The sequence below is a fragment of the Triplophysa dalaica genome, chromosome 2 (assembly GCF_015846415.1).
Source record: "Triplophysa dalaica isolate WHDGS20190420 chromosome 2, ASM1584641v1, whole genome shotgun sequence".
NCBI classification, from domain to species: domain Eukaryota; kingdom Metazoa; phylum Chordata; class Actinopteri; order Cypriniformes; family Nemacheilidae; genus Triplophysa; species Triplophysa dalaica.
The window spans coordinates 5,048,966-5,070,000 of NC_079543.1; the positions used below are offsets into that span (position 1 = coordinate 5,048,966).

Below are 21,035 nucleotides of genomic sequence, written 5' to 3' on the forward strand. Positions count from 1 at the left end.
GACTTTCCGCAGAAGGCAGCGGATCTGGAAACCTCAGCACGTCCTCCAGCTGCAGTGAGACCTACACGAGCTTCTCGGACATCAAGGCCTGAAGCCGGTTTCTCGCCGCCGCCCCCTTGTGGCAGCTCCTCACAGTGCACTTTCTATTGAAGCTACTCAAGTCTTTGTACTGTATTAACCTCCTTAGCTGAGGGGAAAAACAGACATTCAGGATATTTTAGCGTCAATCCTTCCACCATTTACCTCTTTATAAGGGGAGATGTACAGTTTTGCTATCCTTTTTTTCTTTCAGAATGATGCTGTTACCTTCTCTCACGTTTGCTTGATTATAAAAAAGGATTCTTCATAAAGAGTGATTGGGCGAGTCATCACTTACATCAGAGTAGCCTGCAGTTTTTCCATTGAAACGTTATAGGGTCTCTCTAAGCCCCCATCAGTTTGATAGCATCCGTGTATTTTTGTGAGTCTACATTTCTTACTGTCATAAGGTCCTGTGTGATTTGCTGTAGCAGCAAGACGATGATATATTGCGTTTTTTACGATAAAGATTCCTTTGGGTCATGCCTGGTTGAAATGACTGTGAAAAGTCCTGTCATTCACTGTATGTATTAATCAAAATCTGTATAGTTTAAATTATTTCCTGTAAAAGAAGATTTGTACAGATATTAACTTTTATCTCATGTTTTTCATTAAAACAGTATATATAAATATACATATTGTATATGATGACCACTTTTGTCGTGCGTCAATGAATTGTATTTTATCGTATTTAGTTGAACGTATCACTTCACCCTTCATGTACACATGGTATTACATTTGTTCTGTAACAGCATACCAATTTGTATTCACATTTTGTTCATGTGTCGTCATGCTTGTGGTTTAAAAAAACAAAACGTACAATTTGTGTTTAAATCAGGATGTCACTTGCAAAGACTTCATTTTAAAAAAAAATGAAGTATTTATTCATGTTCAAATGAAACACTCGATTTAGGCAAAGAACCAGTATACTTGTTTAGATGTATAGCAAACATTTCTGTATTTTAATTCAAGGTCACAACTGCAAATGTGTCTTTTATACGGTCTGCAATTCAACTTTTACATTTTATGTGGCACATTGCTGCTTGTCAGTTTTATTCCTCCACGTTTTCATTTTGGCATTAAAACCGTATTAGACTTGTGTACCTGTATATGTGTAAATATGTATTTAAGAGGTTGTATGATATGAATAAATTTAAAATGCTAAGGCTTGAATAAACTTCACTGAAACATTCGCAACATCTCTGCTGCTATTTATTTGAATAAAAATTAAATAAACATTTTCATAATAATCATCAAGCATCATATTGGATAGTACAGAGCTGTGGTTCAATGTCACGCAGACGCAGACATCAGCTGTGACCATCTTATAGTTCAGAAAAGTATATGACGCGACACTGAAGCATCGTGATTCAGAAACGTGAGTCATGGGCCCTTTTCAGCCCTCGTTTCTTCATTAAATAAAGGTCAGGCTCGACTTTACGCAACGCAGCGAAGAACGATCAGCCTATGACATCAAAGTCCCGCGAGAGCGAGTCAACATATAAAGCACCTATCTCTCTCGCGATACTTTGATGTCATGATCGAACAGCTTGCGCAGTGCAGCCATAGATCAAACGCATCCACATCCGGGTGCCGCGAAGCCTCGCCTCGACGACGGAGGAAGCGACAATCGACGCGGGGCATCTGACCCGAGATCAGTCTAACAGCTTTCCCCGTCTCAGACAAACGCGCAACGTACGATCCCGGATCGTTTTCACACCGCAGAAAGGGAACCGGAGGGGATTTCGTTACACAAACCCATCATGTCTTCTGCAGAGATACGCGTTTAAATCGGCCACTGTTTAATTCGCTCATACGCACGTTCTGCTGACGTTCAACGCACACACTGCTGGCGTGAGCAGAAAGGCTGCTCGCTAACACACGACCAAAGCAGCAGCAGCAGCAGAAGAAGAAGAAGAAGAGACATTTACATTGCAGCACAGTAAGTATTTAACCTTCGCTTAACATTTATGGCACTGATAAAGACACGTTTTCTGGTTTTGATTTGATATAAAGCATCGAAGTGGCATAAACCCTCCTTGGCGCTCGCAGACCAGCGGTGTGTCTTTTATTTTGATGTCGCAAGAGAATAAGCTCTACGTACGCCCAGTTTTCCGCATGTCGGGCTCGTTTGGTAACAGAGTTTATTTAAATGTCTAGATTGTGTCTTTGTTACATCGATCGTTGTGTTCGCTCGTTACATTGTAGCCGCACGCGCTGATCGGCGGTCAGTGTCACGCTGTTATCCCGCTGATGTTTATGTTGAATTGAGTGAACAGGCCTCACAGATCACACTACTACGAGGCCTGTGCGCTCAATTCAACATTTACAGGACTGCATTACACCAAAATGAAGTCGATGTGTTGCTAACGCTTCTGTCACACTGTTGCCATGTCTGAAGTTGACTTGACTTGTTTCGTTTCTTGTAAAGGCGTTAGTCAAAATGTCAAGCTTGTAAATCGAGCCACAGGTATAGAAACATACGTGCTGTTTGAGTTAGACCCACAAGTGCTTCATTTATTTGTGCATTGAGTATTAATAGGTGAAAAGCATGGACTTGCCCTAAACAAATAATGTTGTGTGTGTTGAGCTACTCTTACTTGTGAATAATTCGAAAATGTGCATATGACAAAAGTGAATGTTTATCAAAGACAGTACTAATAAAATGTAATTATGTTTAGCTGTGTATCACATTTAATGTTCAACCTAAAACAGTGCACAAAGTAAAGACTTAAAGGCCAATCTGTTCAACCCTGTTTCCACCGTTATTATAGGGTTATTACTAATGATTTATAGCTTTTTAACTTGTGGAAATAAATGTTAATCAATAACCACGAACCAGCAAAAGTTTGTTCCAAAGCAGCAAACAAATGTAGATTAATTTAGGCTAAATCTGTAACTCATGTTTGTTACATTTTTTATGTTTCATCTGTTTATTCCTAAAATATTGGACTTAGTTGATCAGGTTGATTGTATATAATTTTGTATGTTTGGAAAACAACATTCACTGGATTGAGTGAGAGCGTTGAAAAATATTTCAAATTTTATATGAAATAATGTCAATTTAGCAACTTGATTTATTGTACAATATTTATTGGATAATCTTGTATCGAAAGCCTACAGCCTAATATAAGGCAGCCTTATGTTATAATAAAGCTTATGTCTTGAAAGTTTTATAATGACTCTGTAACACTCCTTTTAGTTAGCAGGTAGAAATTTGTGAATGGATTTGTGTTGTGTAGTATTCATCATGAGAGACGCATGTTTTAATTAATAGTGTTCTTTGGTGTACCTGTTTCTCAAGTTTTTATCTGTCTGTCTCTCTCTCTCTGTCTCTTTGTAACTCACCCTTTTGTGTCAGAGCTAGTTTCACAGTAGTTAAAATTGTTTATGTGTGTCCAGTGCTGTTGAAGAAGTCCATTTCAGTTTTTGGCACACTGTATGAAATGCCTTACCCTAGGAATACAGTGATGCAGACGTGTTCTAATGCTGGTAAATAAATGTAGTCATGTGACATTTCTAAACTTTGGAAGATCTGATAGATTAAGCTGAAGTGTGTAATTCTAGTACAATGGTGTCACCGGATGGATGTGCAAAATATTGAAGTTCCAGAACACTGCCTTATCTACCGTTGGTCAGCCTGAGATATAGTACTGCGCAAAACTCATGCCATGGGTTGAGATGATGTAAATGTGTTGGAATGCTTAAATATACAGAGGAATGTGTTGATACTGCCACACTTTGTATGCTTTTGGGGGAAACCGTGTTACAAATGGCTTACAAATAGGCTAGTTGTTGTAGAATGTTATGGTTTTTATATTCATATTTAATTCAGTAATATCAGAAGTGATTTTTATGTTGAATGTTGCAATGTAAACATTTAAAGAAGATAACATGATAACATTGATCATCATTGCTTTGAGGCGGTAATGGTGATGTCCTCACTGCTGATACAAATGCAACATGATGAAAGAGACCAGCTGCTGTCAGGTGGAAGGACATTTCCTACAGGAACAGTCCATATGCACACACAGACACACACAAACACACACGTACTCATTCATAGGGTTTTAGTTCACAGGATTATTAGTCACAAGTTACACTTGGTCCTCTCAGAGAAGTAGAAAATATTGCCCTCATTACAGTTTGGCTTGGTTTTGGTTGCTGTTAAAATGTGATTCTGACATCCTATTCTGGTGTGAATTCTTTTGTTTTTACAGGGCTATTCAATGGTAAATTGGAATTAATCGCACCCATAACAAAAGTTTGTGTTTATATAATATATATCTGTGCACTGTACATATTTATTTTGTTTAATGAACACATACATTTACACGTGTACTCAGACATATGTGACCCTGGACCACAAAACCAGTCATAAGTAGCACTAGCACGATTTGTAGCAATAACCAACAATCCATTGTATGGGTCAAAATGATGAATTATTCTTTACATGACAAAAATCGTGAGGATATTAAGTAAAGATCTTGTTCCATGAAGATATTAAGTAAATTTCTTACTTTAAATATATCAAGACTTTAGTGGATGCAGCAAAACTGCGAACATAAATGGATGGAAACACGCCTACAAACCCACTCAAGTTTGGCTTCTATGTAAAGTTTGGAACTTTTGCATTTGGGTTCATCTTCCCTTCACAACATCATTACAGCAGTAAGCCAACACTGTAAAAAAAAGAGTCGATTTAAAATAATCAGGAAACGATCACACAGTTTTTAGTTAACTCAACAAACAGAGAATGAAGTTCACCGAACTTAGTGCAAGTCCAGTTAACAAAATAATTTTTATTAGAAACATATGTTGGCTAATTTTGTTCAGTATATGCAAAACATTCATTTGATTGTTTCGGCCAAATATTGTCCTATCCTAGCAAACCATACATTAATGGAAAGCTTATTTCAGATGAAGACTTCTCAGTTTTGAAAAATGTACCCTTAGGACTGGTGGTCCAGGGTCACATATATTATTCAAACACAAACTTAAATGCTGGATGCGATTAATCGTTGAACAATTGAATCTAGAGTAATTATATGAACACTTCATTGGTTTAGTTTGGAACACTAAATGCTGAGATGTTTCAAGTTAAACGTTACAAGAACGTAAATTGGGATTAGTGACCGCGTAATGACTTTTGTGTTGGTTGTGTATCTTTCGGAGCGTGTCTTTAGTCCACAGTTTACAAAATAATTAAGGCCCAAAAACTGTACGTTTTTTAAGAAATAAAAGGTTTTCAGGATCATGAGAGACATCAATTCAGTAGTTTTACTGAATTCAACTTTTAACATCTCCTGAAGCATTTTATCCAACTTCATGTCTCCTGCAGCATAGCTGATCAGGGCAACATTGAGTTCCCTTTTGAATGCCAAAGCGTCCCGAGGAACCAAAAAATCGTACATAGTTAAATCATAAATGTTATAAACGGGGGTATGATAGTTGTATGTGTGTTTTTGATAAAGTAGACTGTTGTTCTCAAAAGTTAAACTTTGTTTTAGGTGCAAGGCTTGTGTTGTCATGACAACCGTGTGAAATGTCATTAGCCGTGGTTGTCTGACAGGGCAGGATTATACCACGGTTGAATCAACACCGTTGACTCGTGTCTTTGTGCTCTTCTCTCTTCAGGTTGTGAGGTGAGAATCTACAGCCTCCATCATGCCACTCTTTGGTAAATCTCACAAGAACCCCACAGATATTGTGAAAACCCTGAAGGACAATCTGTCTATTTTGGTCAAGCAAGACAAGAAGACAGAAAAGGTCAGAGACGTCGCCTATAGTTTATTTATTTATTTCACTGTTTCGCAGTATACACTTTTACAAAGCTTCTTGTTAGTTTTGTAAATGTCTCGTTTATAGATAAAAAAACATATACTACAGTACAGTACTCTTGATTAACAAAACTTTCAAGGATCACCAAGATCCCCTTTTCAATTGGAAACAATCATCATAATAGTTTCACCATTTATTTTACAACATCAAATACATTATTATTTTTGTTTTATCGTTTTTGTGAGTAATCTTAACAAAGGCGCTTACTACATGGACTACAGTAGTATTTCTGGTCATTCAAAAATCCATATACATTGGGCCTCATTCATGAAACGCGAGCAGACTGATTGTTTGTGTAAATCGTTCGTAAAGCCGCTCTGACGTAAATTTTCGGATTCATGAAAATGTTCGTTTTTTCAAAATGTTAGTTGGTAGGAAAGAAATGTACACCCGCTCCATACCACGTGAAATTAGTGCGTAAAACTGCACGTTACGTTCTGTATTCTTTAAGACAAACTGATGACACTGCATCTTGATGCGCTATATATCATAATGATATTTCACCGGTTCCTTTGCCCTGTCTTTTATCATTTTTTACTTTTTAACTTTGGGTAAAACGCAAACCTCGTCACTGTCCTTTTTAAAACAGCCGCCCAATCACAGTGGAGAAGAGGTGAACACTACATTGACCAACCATCATACACAACAATGGATAAGTTAATATTAATGGTTTACTGCATTTTCATATTCAGTAATATCATTTGAAATAAGATACTAGTAACAAGTAGGCTAACTGTTGCGGATATTCTAAATCACACAAAGCAACACATCTCCAGAATAACACTCAGAGCCTCCAAAATGTTCTCAAGCGCCACCAGCTGGTCGTTTTTAGATGAGCACCCAAGTATTATTATTTTAGCTGGCTAAAAACGCTTTGGTGGACACAGTTTAATTGATCCATAGCACTTATATCATAGCCAAACCAGAGAATGAAGTCCAGAGGATTCCAGCATTCCTAGATACGAAATTTGCAGAGTAGTAATTCTTGGCGGGGAGAATGCTAATTGTGAATGCACGCCCTGTTTACGAATGATTGGAATTTATTTACATACACACATTTTACTACAAAATCTGACATTTGGGAAGTTTTTGTGTATCCGGAGTAAAGTCTGTTTTTCGGCCCAAATTACTCAGAATTTATTCATTTATTTACGAATGTTTTATAAAGGAGGCCCAATGCGTTTATTTGCCAAGATTATACTGATGGACAAAATACGAATATCACAAACCTTTTTTGGGGGGAGGGATTGAAAAATCCAGTAGACTTTTTGTCAAGAAAACATGAAAACCATAAACTACAACTAAGTACAATACATCATCACAGCAGCGCTCTAATGACGGAATAGTTTGACCACTATTACATTTTTTTATGTTCATGTAATTTAGTTTTTAATGAAGATAGCAGAACAACTGCATTTTATTTGATTAATGAAGCTATTTTATTCCATTTTTAATAATTGTTATTTTTTTATAAAATAAATGTCTAGTATTGCTACTTAAGGTATCTTGATGTTTTCTGAATCAGAGGTGTTTCCACTCCTTTTCTTTCCATTATGCGTCTTTTTTGTTTTTTTTTGCATCTTGCATTTGCTTCCTCTGAGCGTCATGGGCCAGTCCAGGGAAATCAGCAACCATTTGAACGGAATCACCTGCTTTTGAGTTTATCCTTTAGCACAGTGTTTGCGTGGCACCCAATGCCTAGATGATGATCTCGCTCTTACGCTCTCAGAATTTACTCAAACATACATTTTGAGCCGGACACTATCTAGCCAATCTAAAAGTTTATTATTGCCAAAGCCATTTTATTTCATCAGAACTCAACCAAGCAATGATTGAGGATGAAACCTTAGTATAAGTGATCCAAAATGCTTTCAATTTCTAAGAGATTTGCTTGTTGAATGGCTCTTCTTTATTAAGTACGTAACTAGAATTTGAAGAGTCGCTTTCTGAAACGTATTCATATTTGTACTGAGAGCAGAAAGATCTCTCAGAGAGGTGGGAATATCGCTCTTCTGCCTGATCTCGGTCTCATTTTCACCAGCCTGCTAGGGCTCTTTTAAGCAGGTCGGTGCTAAAGTCGGAAGCGTTTGAAGTGCTGGGAACCTGCCGGTATGTTATTCTGAGAGCTGGAGGACAATCTACGTGCTTCATGATTTTTTCACACGGTCTAACCAAACTGTTTCAGCAGCTGACAAATAGCTAATAATGTTGTTTTTATATTGAGCGTACGTGGGAAGCTACCAGAACCTGCCATATGCTGCATACACACATATAGATTTTTTTCCTGTACACATGGTTGGTAATGCTGGGGTGTATTCATCACCATCATATTTTCTGGCTACTTACATGCTGTTTTTGCGGGTCTGTGTTTGTCAGGCTTCAGAAGAGGTGTCCAAATGTCTGGTGGCGATGAAAGAGATCCTGTATGGCACGAACGATAAGGAGCCGCACACAGAAACTGTGGCCCAGTTGGCCCAGGAGCTCTACAACAGCGGTCTGCTCATCTCGCTGGTGGAAAACCTGCAGGTCATCGACTTTGAGGTGAATCCAAACAGACTTGTTTAGAAATAAAAATTAAAAATGTAGTAACTGTACTACGGCCTTCACGATTTGCAATGTCTCTGAGTATAACTCTTGCTCAATGTGTGTGCTTTCAGGGTAAGAAGGACGTGTGTCAGATCTTCAACAACATCCTTCGCCGGCAGATCGGGACCCGCAGCCCAACAGTGGAATATTTCTGTTCTCATCAGGAAGTCCTCTTCATCTTGCTGAAAGGGTGAGAGACCGCCTGACTTTTTGAACATTTCTGTTAACTTTACTATTTAACATAATTCGCATAGTACATTCTTTTTTTTAATGTTTTCTCGCTTTTTAAGAGTGAAAACTATCTCAAAGATTCAAGCATTTATTTAAAAATCTAACTTTGAAGAGTCCGTATGTGCACAGTCAATTCAAATTTCTCTTTTGGTGCCACGGTAGGTATGAGACGCCTCAGGTGGCATTGAATTGTGGGATCATGCTGCGCGAGTGCATCCGGCACGAGCCTCTCGCTAAAATCGTCCTCCACTCCGAGCACTTCAAAGATTTCTTCGGCTATGTGGAGATGTCCACGTTTGACATCGCTTCTGACGCATTCGCCACTTTTAAAGTGAGTTTTACCGTCACGTTTTTTGGAAGAAAGCACATTTTGTAAGCTATTTGACAACTTAACATCTTCAAATTGCACTCGATTTCTTTCTCAGGACCTGCTCACAAGACACAAAGTTCTGGTGGCAGAGTTTTTAGAACAGAACTACGATGCGGTAAATGCATTTTTTGGCAGAATTCTGAAAACAGATTGTAACGGTAGAATGCTGCAAAAGCTGATATTGTTCAATTTTCCCGATCTTACAGGTTTTCGATAACTATGAGAAATTGCTTCACTCGGAGAACTATGTGACCAAGAGACAGTCATTGAAGGTGTGTTTTCGTGACGGGCTTTGTGAAGAAAAGAACGATCTCCGCCCCGTCCTGTCGTTCACATTATAATTGTGTTTGTTGTTGTGACAGCTGCTGGGTGAACTGCTTCTGGACAGACACAACTTCACAGTCATGACCCGGTACATCAGTAAACCAGAGAACCTGAAGCTCATGATGAACCTTCTGAGAGATAAGAGTCCAAACATTCAGTTTGAGGCTTTTCATGTCTTTAAGGTAACCCAACATTACGAGAAACTTACGAGAAAGTCCAAGAAGTACTTTATGAAATAATATCATGATAATGACGTTTCATTAACGCAATATGCACACTGCAAAAAATGACTTTCTTACTTAGTCTTTTTTTCTTGTTTTCCAGTGAAAATGTCATAAATTCTTGAATCAAGATGCATTTTCTTGATGTGCAAAATGATCTAAGAAAATGAGTATTGTTTTTAGTAAAAAAATATGAAATTTCAGTGAACGTTTGCTTAAAACAAGCAAACAAATCTGCCAATGGGGTAAGAAAAATAATCTTGAATTATGGTGTGCCTTTTAGTTAGTCACTCAATTCAAGATTATTTTTCTTACCACATTTTTACAGGAAAACAAGAAAAAAAGTTTAAGTAAGAAAGTCATTTTTTGCAGTGCATTTTTTCACCCGAAGTTAATAAAAATCGTGTTCCTATTGAAACATTTGCATAAGAAAGGTTGTTTGGTTTGTCGTTTTCTCAGGTGTTTGTGGCCAACCCCAACAAAACGCAGCCCATTGTAGACATTCTTTTGAAGAACCAGACGAAACTCATCGACTTCCTTAGCAACTTTCAGAAGGATCGCACAGACGACGAGCAGTTCAACGACGAGAAGACGTATCTCGTCAAACAGATACGAGACCTAAAGAAGCCAGCCTCCTAAACTTTAGCTATTGCAGTATTAGGAAAAAAATGACAAAAACACAAAAAAGATATTAACAATAATAACGCTATTTAAAATCTTGAAAAATTGTCACTTCTTAGTTTCGAGGCTTACAAAAGATGGTTCCGGATCATCACTGATGTTGTCTGTTCCTATTTACTCTCCTTTTTTTAAAATGCAATCTTTTGAGCCAGAATAGGACGTTTTAAAGTAGGAATCAGCCAGTTTCTATTACAGGAAGAACCGCCTAGCAAGACCCATTGCGGATTAGGAAGTACAGACAAACGTTCATTTCATTCTGGATGATTTTGTCGACCCCGGACGCTCAACGCCTCCACATTGTCGCCATGCTGATGGAAGGTTGCTGGAAGAGAGGGATATTTCTGAAATATTCCCAAATTATTTATGAGCTGTCGATTTTTCTCCCCGAGGACTTTTAACTGCACTAACCTTCACACTTTCATTCCTTCCGTCATCTTTCATCGCGTTCCTCGGGCATCAATAGCGATCGCAGTTGTTTGGAAACACTACACACCTGATCGTTTCTATTCTGTTTGGTTTTGTGTTATTATTTAGAAGGAAGATTTCATTTATCAGTATTTTAATTATTGTTTTTCAGAGCTCAAACAGGTTTGCGCGGAGGAACTGGTTTGTGCTTTAAAAAAAGTGTTTATGTACATTTTGAGTAGCCAGGCCATTGTTTGATCAGCTAGCATCACTATTTAGTTTTATCTATATTATTTGTTTACTTGTGTTAAAAACAAGACGGAACACTGATTATTCTCTGTTAAGGTGGTTGACATTTTCTAAAGAAGCTAGAAACATTGTCACTGTTTATAACCGGTGTATATTCCAACTCCATGTAGAAATATCTACACTAGTTCTCTGGTGTTAACTTAGTGCTATAGTATCTTTTACTTTAGTACCTCAGTAATGCTAAAGTATTTTAATACTGTAGTGCACCCGTAGTACTATACTCCTTCTTTCTATACTATTGTAGTCATGTTACTGTAGTCTGTTTTTCCAAATAACCCATAATGATGATTTTGACAGAAGTAGATTGTTGCATATAGCTGAAACGCGAACTGAAATAAGGACACAAATGTACAAAACAGGTGCCTTTTGTTTTGGAGTTACTTTTACTTTTTTTATTTCAGAGGAAATGTTGAAAGGGGGAGCTTAATTTCTTTGTGTTATTTCTAATATGTTCTGAAGGAGCATATTCAGCTCTGTTAAGCAATGAACCTCTTTAGCTCGCTATATTTGAGTTTTGCTGTTGAAGAAAATTCATTAAATCTCATTGTTTCGCCTGTTCAATTGATTGATTGAATGACTCAGTTTGTCTTAATTTTATGGAATGAAATACACTTTGGTGGTCTGGATTCATCACTTCTGTTTCTTTGCATTCTCATTGGCCATTTAACTCTATTTCATTCCATATGGTATTCCTGTGACCTGAAATCTCATGGTTGGCGTTAGTTGCCAAAAAAATGTCAGATCTTTTATAGATGGCTTGGAATTGCAGTGAGACAACGTGTTTAATTTAAGGCAACGATTTGCAATACATGCATACGAGCCAAACTTATGGAAATTTGTTAGCAGGTACAAAAAAAACAACAACCATTTATTCATTTCAGCATTGGATTTTTAATTTTTCATACTACACGTACAGTTGCTGTTTTCTTCTGAAATGCTAACAGTACCATGTCATCAATAAAGAAAAACTGAAGCATTATTGGTATCGTCTCTTTATGGAAAAAAACATGTTTTGCAGTTTGCATGCAGTATTGCATACACTATTTCTGTACTTTCACTAACAAGTTCTTACACCACCAACAATTAAATGAACACAAACATAAAAGTGCGTCCTTGGCTTACAAGCCTTAAATATTTCACACAATCCCTTTAACATTGACAAATAAGATCTTACGTGCTAAAATTATTTTACAATTTATATAACCCTAATAAAACATCTGCACCATTCAGTATTATATATTGGCGCACATGATGTATTCTCTAATTTATATAGCAAAGCATGATCCTAGGAAAGCCAAGGTCATGGGTTCAATCCTATGCGCAAAAATAACATGTTTTGGAAATATGTGTTTTCTTTAAAAGTGATCTCACGTTTGTAGATTTTCGTAGTAGGAATGCAGCTTCGTAAATAAACACTACGATCGCAGTCGTTTATTGCACTGAAATGCTGTTTCTTCATCTCTCCGTTTCGAGCAGCCATCTGTAATTAAAGACATTCATTTCACATCATGAGGGCGGGCAGACACAACACAAACCCACAGAATCACTCTAATGATCCTTTTCTAGAAACGTGTCTAAACAAACTGCACATTCTAACATGAGTTTTGTTAAATTTAGTTGCCATATTTAGCCCAACCACAGTGAGATAGTTTGATAATTATAACCAATTCAGTGTTGCCAGATCTTGCTGAAGCAATCCTCAGTAAGTGACTCCGATTTTATGCCTTTTATGGAGGGCTAAACTACATCTTGTTCCAAAGAACATAATTACTTTTTTATAATATAATGCTAATTACAATTTATCACACACAACTGGCCATCTAAATCAATAAACAACAATAAGGAACAAACACACCTAAGTGGAAAAATAAAGGCATGCATTTACATTAACAGTGAAAATTTGGAACAAAATTAAGTTAGAAATTACTAAGTACAGTGTACAAGAATTTTGTACAGTGTTGCAGTGGATATTAGGACAACTATTACTTGTTAGTCAAATTGGTCAATTTAATGTGTGCTATGGGGACCAAGCACCAGCACTGCCAACACACGACTATATTGAGAAAAATGTGTAAAAAAAAGAGACAAGTCTGGCAAGTATAGTGTATAGACGGTTTCATTGGACACAGGCAGCTTGCCCGAAGTTATTTTCCGGTCTGTTTTTGTTTATTATAACCATTTATTTAACATTTCATTTATCTTAACATCAATTTATAATAATATTCTCCTGTATATTAATTGTATCAAATTGAATTAAAACTACTCAACAGTTATTGATGGTTTGCGGAGGTCTACCGGAAGTAAAGTTTGGACCACATAACGTTTATACAATACTGGTGAGTATGTTGTTTAGAATGAACAACATAATCTGTGATGTAATAACAGAGAAGTATCTTACTTGACATTGGCAGAGCAGCCTGTTCTTCAGAATCACAACATTTCTGTTGCCACTGTGGAAGAAAAACATAACTGCTACATTCTATTTCTCCTCATCGAGTAAACTGCAGTTATACACTTTTATACATCATCACTGTTTGTGTATTTACACAGCACTTACAATAAACTTCTGGACTCCAGAGAGTTTGTTGAACCTGAGGTAGGAGATATCGTGTCTCACTTTTCCGCTGTTCAGATCTGTTGTGTAGATCTGCTTTATTCCAGCACAGCTGATCAGAGGAATGCACTCGTCGCACGGACATTTGGTCACGAACATCATCGTGTTCTCTTCATCTTTGATCTCCGTGCTCCTGCGGGAAACAGAAACAATCAAAAATAAAAACATTATCACTCTGTCATTTATTTAATTAGTGGGCAAAACTTGCAAGTTTGTAATGTGTTAACTATGGCAAGCCGAATTAGCTTTTAATCATTCTCAGGATATGAAGTTTTGATATCAAAAATTCAATTTTTACTAGTCACAATTACTATTTTTTATATCAGTTATTACATTTTCACTAGTAAAATTGTGAATTCTTGATATCAACATTGACGTCATACACACAGAAATGTGTATCCTTGATATCAGAAATTGCATTTTATCTAGAAAAAAACGTAATTCTTGATATCTGTAATTACATTTTTACTAGTTAAATATCATAATAGGCAGCCATTCAATTTCATTTCAGATATCAACAATTAATTTCTTACATGTTAAAAATCTTATTTCAGATATCATGTATGTAATCCTTAATAGTAAAAATAATAATTTTTGATTTCAATAATTGTGTCGTTCAGGCATGTGATCACCCAAGGACAAAAAAGAAGGAAGAATCAAGAATACACATTTCTGCAAGTGATTGCGTGATTGTTGATATCAAGAATTCACATTTTTACTACAGAATATGTAATTATTGATATCAAAAATAGCCAAAGTTACTAGTAGAATTTATATTCTTGATATCAAGAATAATAATTTTCACTAGTAAAAATTGAATTGTTGACATCAAAGTTTAATATCCTGAGAATGATTAAAAGCTTATTCTGCTTGCCATAGTTAACAATCTTTGGAAGAGATTTTTACACTGAATCAAAATTTTGCAAATCTATTTGGAGCCGCTAGATGCAGACCTACAATTTTATTGCTGTAATCCATAACTTTTGCCTCTATATCTCTGTTTGAAATGTAACATTAGAGGATATTTTACGTCCTTATCTTTACATGTGCTGCAGTCAAATGACGTAAAGCTTACTGTTGTGAATCAGGGTGTGGTAAGGAGACAGTTTTCAAGACTGATTTTTATGGATGTGTTTAACAACCAATTTAGTTATAACTAAATGAAAGCTTTAAAGGTTTCTCAGATGAACACTTTCAACAAGTTGGTATGATTTATTAGCGTCTTTTCATGAAATGTCTGGAACATGTTTTGCTTAAAAACACTCAATGGCTGTGTAAACAAAACCCTTCTTGCCTCGTCAAAAACAGCTCTGCTCACAGCAACCCGTTTTGGTGAATGTCTCTTTAAATGATAATGAGCTTAAGTATAGCACATAATGTATTAACATTGACACAGTTAAACTCCAAGTGTCCATCTGCCTTATATACAGTAAGTTTAACACTGTCTTTGAATGTTCTATTTAGTCTGTGACTGATTTACCTCCCTTCACTATCATATGCTAACGTCATCTTCCTATATATACATTTACGTCCATTCAGACTGTTGATGAATATTACTCACATCGGCAGTTTTGTCTTGTTCAGTCGGTCTCGATCCCTTTTGAGGAACAACTTTGAAGCTAAAGGCCGCTTTTTAGTTTTGCGTAGGACCTACGGCCTACGCCATAGCCTATGTGTCGGTGTTCATTTATACTTCTACGTCGTTGTCCGCGTCGAAAGGCAATGACCACTAGGCGTCAGTGTCCAGACACGTGTTTCTTGTGTAACCAAGACAAGAGCCGAAGAAGAAGCAGCTCGTTTGAGAAGCATTAGCATTGATAGCGGCAAGTAAACAGTCAGATTTGAGATGTTTAATACAGAAGCAAAAATATTTTACATAGATAATTCATTCGGAAATGCGTTTGAGTAAACATGACTCTAGCACAGAGTTCTTTTTACCTGAGGGAGGGGTTCAAACAGGCCAATCCCAGCTCTTGCGGTCCACATAGGGTCCGCGTTGGGTTGACGCATTGTTACATTTTTGGAGAGGTGCGCGTCAGGCTACGGCGTGGGGTACACATAGGGTCATAGGGTACGGCGTAGGTCCTACACATGACTATAACTTGCGCTTAATCCTGCTTGTGCTGTCCCAGCTTGAAAAAGCACACTGGCTTGAAGTGATTTGCGCATACATGCAGGTTCTTACTTATGGTTTCTGATGGATTTCCACTAAAAATAAAATAAAACCACCCGTCTCTTCCTAGGATTGGACTCTGTGCAGCGACTATCATGGCGCCATGGCGTCACCTACACCGCTGTCACTTGTGAAAAAAACAATGGCGGAGCGCGGTGGGTGGAACTGTGTAGATTAAGGGGCGGTAACATTATAAGAAAATCCGCTTTGAACATCACAACCCGAGCGAAATCTCGATTTCTCACATGCTTGCAGGAAAGGCACACCAAAACAAACTTACTGGGTTCTTATTTTTCACGTTTGCTGGGTTGAAAGATGCACCGGTGACCCGTTTAAAGCACATAAACACGCTAAAAGTGGGGTTTTCATATGATGTCACCTTTAAAGAAATCGGTCTGGGACAGGTGTCTTCAGTGACAGGTTTGTGCTTTGGTCTCAGGCTTCTCACCTAAATGTAAGTGCGTTCTGTTCGGCGTGAAGGATGTATCTGTACTTTCTGTTCTGTCGCTCCTCCTGTCTGTGATCCAACTGAGGGTACTCCGCGTATCCTGCACCAACTGGATAGGCGTTGTAGCCACAGCCCACTAGGTAGAGACGACCCGTGCCATCACATTGTGACTGGAAAAAATTTAAAATTTAAAAAGTAAGTTTTCTTTTCAAAATAAATCAGAACTTGAATGTTTCTTCCAAACTTTTTGCTCACCTGTTTCCCCTCGGCCCAAATCACAGCACCGACTCCTACTTTAGGATCCTCTAAAACAGAACAAAAAAAAGAAAGTCATAAAATACTTCCTAGTACTGGCGAATACTACTTTGTCCCATAAGATCTTTGTCTTATTTTAAAGGAACAGTTCCAAAATGTAAGATTCATATTGGGAATATCTGACACATGCATACGCTTACTTACTAAGTGTCAAAATAAACATGACTCACCTGTTCTGCAGGCCAATAAGCGGGCTTGTATGATACAGTGTCGTACGACATCTTGGGGCAGCGCTGAAGAACCCAACACTTGGAGATCTCTCGTGAAGAACCCATATCCCCTTTGCAGCACAGGAACGCCGGCAGCAACTGAGGCTAAAATCTTGATCAGATCCTTCATGTGTTGCCTCAGGTTACCAAAATTAGGTTCCACACAAAAGTTCTCAAGTCCCATCTTGTTCAGAACACACCTGTGCTGTTCCTCATCATCCACCAAGAACCTTCCCGAAAAATCGCTCAAATTGTTCATCCGTTCCTGCTTGAAGACATCAGCGACATCTAGATTGTCAGCAGCGATCTTTTCAAGGAACTCACAGTTCTGAGATGTTTCGTCTACGAACTGCAGCATGTTGCTGCCCAGAGATTGTAGGAGGACGCAGATGTGAATCCTGCTGTTGGACTTCAGTCTCTCTGCAGCTGTGGCGTCAAGAATGGCATCTTGGTGGCTTGAATCCGCATTGTCAGTCGATAGCAAGCTGAGCTCAGCATCACTGGGCCAGTAGGATATCCTGTTCACACCGGCTGAATCCACAAGTGGTAAAAAGCGATTTTCAGAGAAAAACACAAAACATTCACAATCAATCTATGTTAAAGGAGGCTGTTTTTGAGGCTTTGATTGTGTTTTGGGGGTGTTTAACAATGGATGTTCATGTTTCTAATAAAAAAACTCCTTATATTTCAAGTCTATTGTTCACCGCTGTCCCTCTTCTAACAAAACAACTAGATTTATTTCGGTTTATATAAAGTCCCTCCTTCCGAAACGCTCTGACTGGTAAAGCTGACCAGGTCTGTTGTGATTGGTTCCCCGCATAGAGTGTGTTTGAAGATGTCCCACCCATAACATATCAGCGAGCTTCTGCTTCTCAGGCTGCTGTGATTGGTCGGTCCCCCTTTCTGTGCACGTGTATTCATAATAACAATAGCAATATGAGAATGTGTGTAGCTGAATTCTTATTACCAGCTGTAGGACTGTGATGAAAGTGAAAGTAGTTTAGCGCGTAGCTCAGTCAAATGTTTACAATCTCTGATAACCAAACACTACTCCAGCGGCTCTTCCTCTTCCCTGAGGAAGGTCTCGGCCCTTTTTTGGCGTATACCTTTGGGCGGAGGTTATTAAAAGCACTCGTAATACTGACATCATGTACCCGGAAAGTAGAGCGCTGTAGTCTCGCTTGGCACTTAACTTTGAGTTTTATAATTTTCCAGGTATTGTTTATATGCTCTAACAGCAAAATTACAAGCTAACTAAAGGTTGAAAAATGGGATGGCGGGGAATGTTGCCTTTAAAGTTATGTCAACCTTTTGCAGTTTTCTTGGAAACAAAAATATTTATTGATAGAGTAGAATAATAATAATACAAAAGGAAAACATGAGAATACATGTAGATGTGAAAACATGAAGTCAACCATAACTACTCTTTGAGTGACAGCGTGCATTGTTTTTCGAGACTTTTTTAGAACGACGGTGAATAGTGGCCTACGATCTTACCATTGATGAGCATCTTGAGGCAGGTTGAACACGGTTTTCTGGAGAAGTAAAGATCACATCCTTTCAGTCTTGGGCCATGTTTGACCACAGCCACCTGCCCTGCATGTAACTGCACACTGGAGCAATGTAGACCCAGAACTTTGCACTCCTGGACCACCACAAGACCACAGTCTGCAGTCTGGATGCAAAAATATATATATAATGTACATTAGAGATTAAAGCCCGGTTTCATAGACATGGTTTACCTTAAACCAGGACTATGACTTGGTCTAATTAGCATATTTAAATTGCTTTTATTAAAATGCCTTTGATAAAAACATTACTGCTGTGCAACCTGAGACAAAACAATGGCAATTACACATTTAAAGACATACCAGGGCAATTTATTTTTAAGTAAGACAGCTCAAACTTTCGTTTAAGTCTAGGACTAGTCTTAAGCCTTGTCTGTGAAACCGGGCAATAGAGACATAACTTTGCAATGACAGGCGCTTCAGATTAGCAGCCTTGTAAAAGACTTTGATACGGACTAGAGCGAGTTGAGTTTGTTGTGTGTTTTTGATCTGCAAATGCAGACACGCGCGCAACGTGAAAATAGACAACATAAGTCCTAATAATCAGTAATAATGTTCCAACTAGAGTCAACAAATGTCGTGTTTATAATGGGGTTTATTGTCTTTGTTGAGTCATGACGAGACATGGCGTAACACTGGTTGATCAGGAAGGGCCAAAGCACTCGCGTTATTTATTATGTTACCATTCCCTGCTGTAAATGCAAGCTTGTTTCTATCTCACACAAACTCTGTATGGTGTATATGGTTGTTTGTTTATAGTCTTTATAACGTTGTATATAACAAGTAAAACAGTTAGTTATAGTTTTTAACTATTTAACGTAATATTTTTTTAATAATACCTTACCAATCCTTAACATCCTGCTCAAGTCGCGGTGGCAAAGTTGATGTATCGGCTTGATCATCTTCATTTTCCGTATCAGATTCGAGCTCGAATTGATATAAGGAAGTACAGATGGTTTTGTGTCCTTACAATAGAAGTGAAAGGTTGCCGGTGCTGTTTTGTTTACAACTTGCTTCAAAGAATCTTTTGTTGATGTTTTGAGGTTGAGTAAATGATGGCAGTATGTTCATTTTGTGTGAACTATCCCTTCAACGCGGTTCATACAAATATTTAATGCCGATTATATTCATGAGTGAAACAGCTTTCTTATAATAAGGTTATTTCCCAGAAGTCAATAAACTTGCGTTAATTGCTGAGAAAAAAAAACATTCCTTTTAATACCATTATTCACATTTGTTAAGCATAATTAAAGCTTAAGAGACAGAATTTGCTGTACAGAAGATGTCAGGTGTAATTGTGGGCGGGAAATATGTTGTTTTATTGTTAGTTTAGCCAGTGTTTTAAGAGATTTGTCTATTTAAGTTAGATGGCACTTAAATAACTGCCCGGAGGAGTAGAAAACATGACAGCTGAGTGTGGTGTTATACATACAGCATCTTTTCTTCTGTGCTCTTGTTCATTTTTAGGGAAAAGTTCCATCCATAAACTTAACAATGTGAAGAGGTTGACTTTGGATAGTCTAGGAGCCAGACCTAAAACATAAATAAAGGCGATTGTAAACAGATGGACAATACATGACAATTTAGAAAATTGGTGACAGAGATTTTAAACGACTACTTTTTAACAATTAATTCTCAATCATTACCACAAACATAGCATACACATAATACAAAGTATTTTTCTTCATATACAGATTAAAAGACAACACCACATCATTTCCATACACCAAACACACCACTTCATTTACACCCCAAATGTTTAATAACATAGGTAAACAGTACACCAGCTTATAATGAGCACATTCCACTTTCATTCTAGCTGCAACTAGTCCCAAAAACATTGGAACCACACTTGTATTACCCTGCCCTAACATCTTATTTCTCCTTGTTTTCCAAATTGCTAGTTTGGCAGTACCTGATAAAAAATTAATCATTACCAGACCTCTTTTCTGTTGAACAGAGTACTTGGGACCATATTTAAACAATTTAAGAAACCAAACGTAAGCACTGTACAAATAAATGAGACCATGATTCTGCCTCCAGACAAAAAGAGCAGCCCACCCCAACACTACGATTAAGGTGCACCACATGTCTGTTTGTAGCTACGCTCCATGTACAATACCCCACTGGAGGTTAGTTTGTCACTTGAATATTTGTACAGGACATGCCAGCAGCCTTTAGGAGAAGAGTCAAGTCCAAAAAAAGTTTTTAAACCTTAAACAGTAAAAACCCTGGCATTAGACACTTTAACGATTTCAGTCCAGATCTTTGACACATTTCTTCTGCACTGCTGCTAATCACATGACCCAACTTTGTGTATCCAGCAGCCAGCAACCTTTAATGTAAATATGCAGATGACAGAACAAGTGATGAAAAAAAAAAACGGGCAGATCTTGATACGGCAAACACTTTCCAGGCCTCCAACACAGACTTATAAAAAGGACTGAGATCCACTCACTAAGGCTCCTGTAAGTTCACGATAAATAAATGCTCATCAAATCCCATACCACCTGCTCTCCGAAGGATTGCTATTGCTGTGATCATCTAGGCCAGATAGTTGCTATATAGCAGTCTCATTGCTGCTTTTAGATGAAAAGTCATTATTCTTGCCTTGATATCCACAAAACCTTGTCCTCCTTCTTGTATGGGAAGGTACAATGCA

At 37.7% G+C, this 21,035-nt stretch overlaps 3 protein-coding genes across 9 annotated transcripts in view; 2 read left to right on the top strand and 1 right to left on the bottom strand.

The window, feature by feature from the left end:
• Positions 1-1,270, top strand: part of mcf2la (mcf.2 cell line derived transforming sequence-like a) — a 55,335-nt gene extending 54,065 nt beyond the window's left edge. For all 7 annotated transcript variants that reach the window (XM_056771685.1, XM_056771697.1, XM_056771691.1 and 4 more), the window contains one exon: positions 13-1,270. In XM_056771685.1, coding sequence (XP_056627663.1) covers positions 13-92 — 80 coding nt within the window. In that variant the 3' untranslated portion in view covers positions 93-1,270. The remainder of the gene's footprint in view (positions 1-12) is intronic.
• A 423-nt stretch (positions 1,271-1,693) lies between these two features.
• On the top strand, positions 1,694-12,025 carry cab39l (calcium binding protein 39-like). Its single transcript, XM_056772129.1, has 9 exons — positions 1,694-2,020; positions 5,716-5,847; positions 8,296-8,460; positions 8,577-8,695; positions 8,899-9,067; positions 9,162-9,221; positions 9,313-9,378; positions 9,469-9,612; positions 10,111-12,025. The coding sequence occupies exons 2-9, from the start codon at positions 5,746-5,748 to the stop codon at positions 10,288-10,290; spliced, it is 1,005 nt and encodes a 334-aa protein (XP_056628107.1). The 5' UTR covers positions 1,694-2,020; positions 5,716-5,745; the 3' UTR covers positions 10,291-12,025.
• Positions 12,026-12,172: 147 nt separating this feature from the next.
• Positions 12,173-21,035, bottom strand: part of cdadc1 (cytidine and dCMP deaminase domain containing 1) — a 13,250-nt gene continuing 4,387 nt past the window's right edge. Inside the window, exons 2-9 of the mRNA XM_056772118.1 lie at positions 19,806-19,906; positions 18,303-18,480; positions 16,767-17,336; positions 16,537-16,586; positions 16,282-16,451; positions 13,604-13,793; positions 13,445-13,496; positions 12,173-12,526 (exon numbers count right to left, since the gene is read on the bottom strand). Of these exons, the coding sequence (XP_056628096.1) occupies positions 12,462-12,526; positions 13,445-13,496; positions 13,604-13,793; positions 16,282-16,451; positions 16,537-16,586; positions 16,767-17,336; positions 18,303-18,480; positions 19,806-19,906 (1,376 nt within the window). The 3' untranslated portion in view covers positions 12,173-12,461. The remainder of the gene's footprint in view (positions 12,527-13,444; positions 13,497-13,603; positions 13,794-16,281; positions 16,452-16,536; positions 16,587-16,766; positions 17,337-18,302; positions 18,481-19,805; positions 19,907-21,035) is intronic.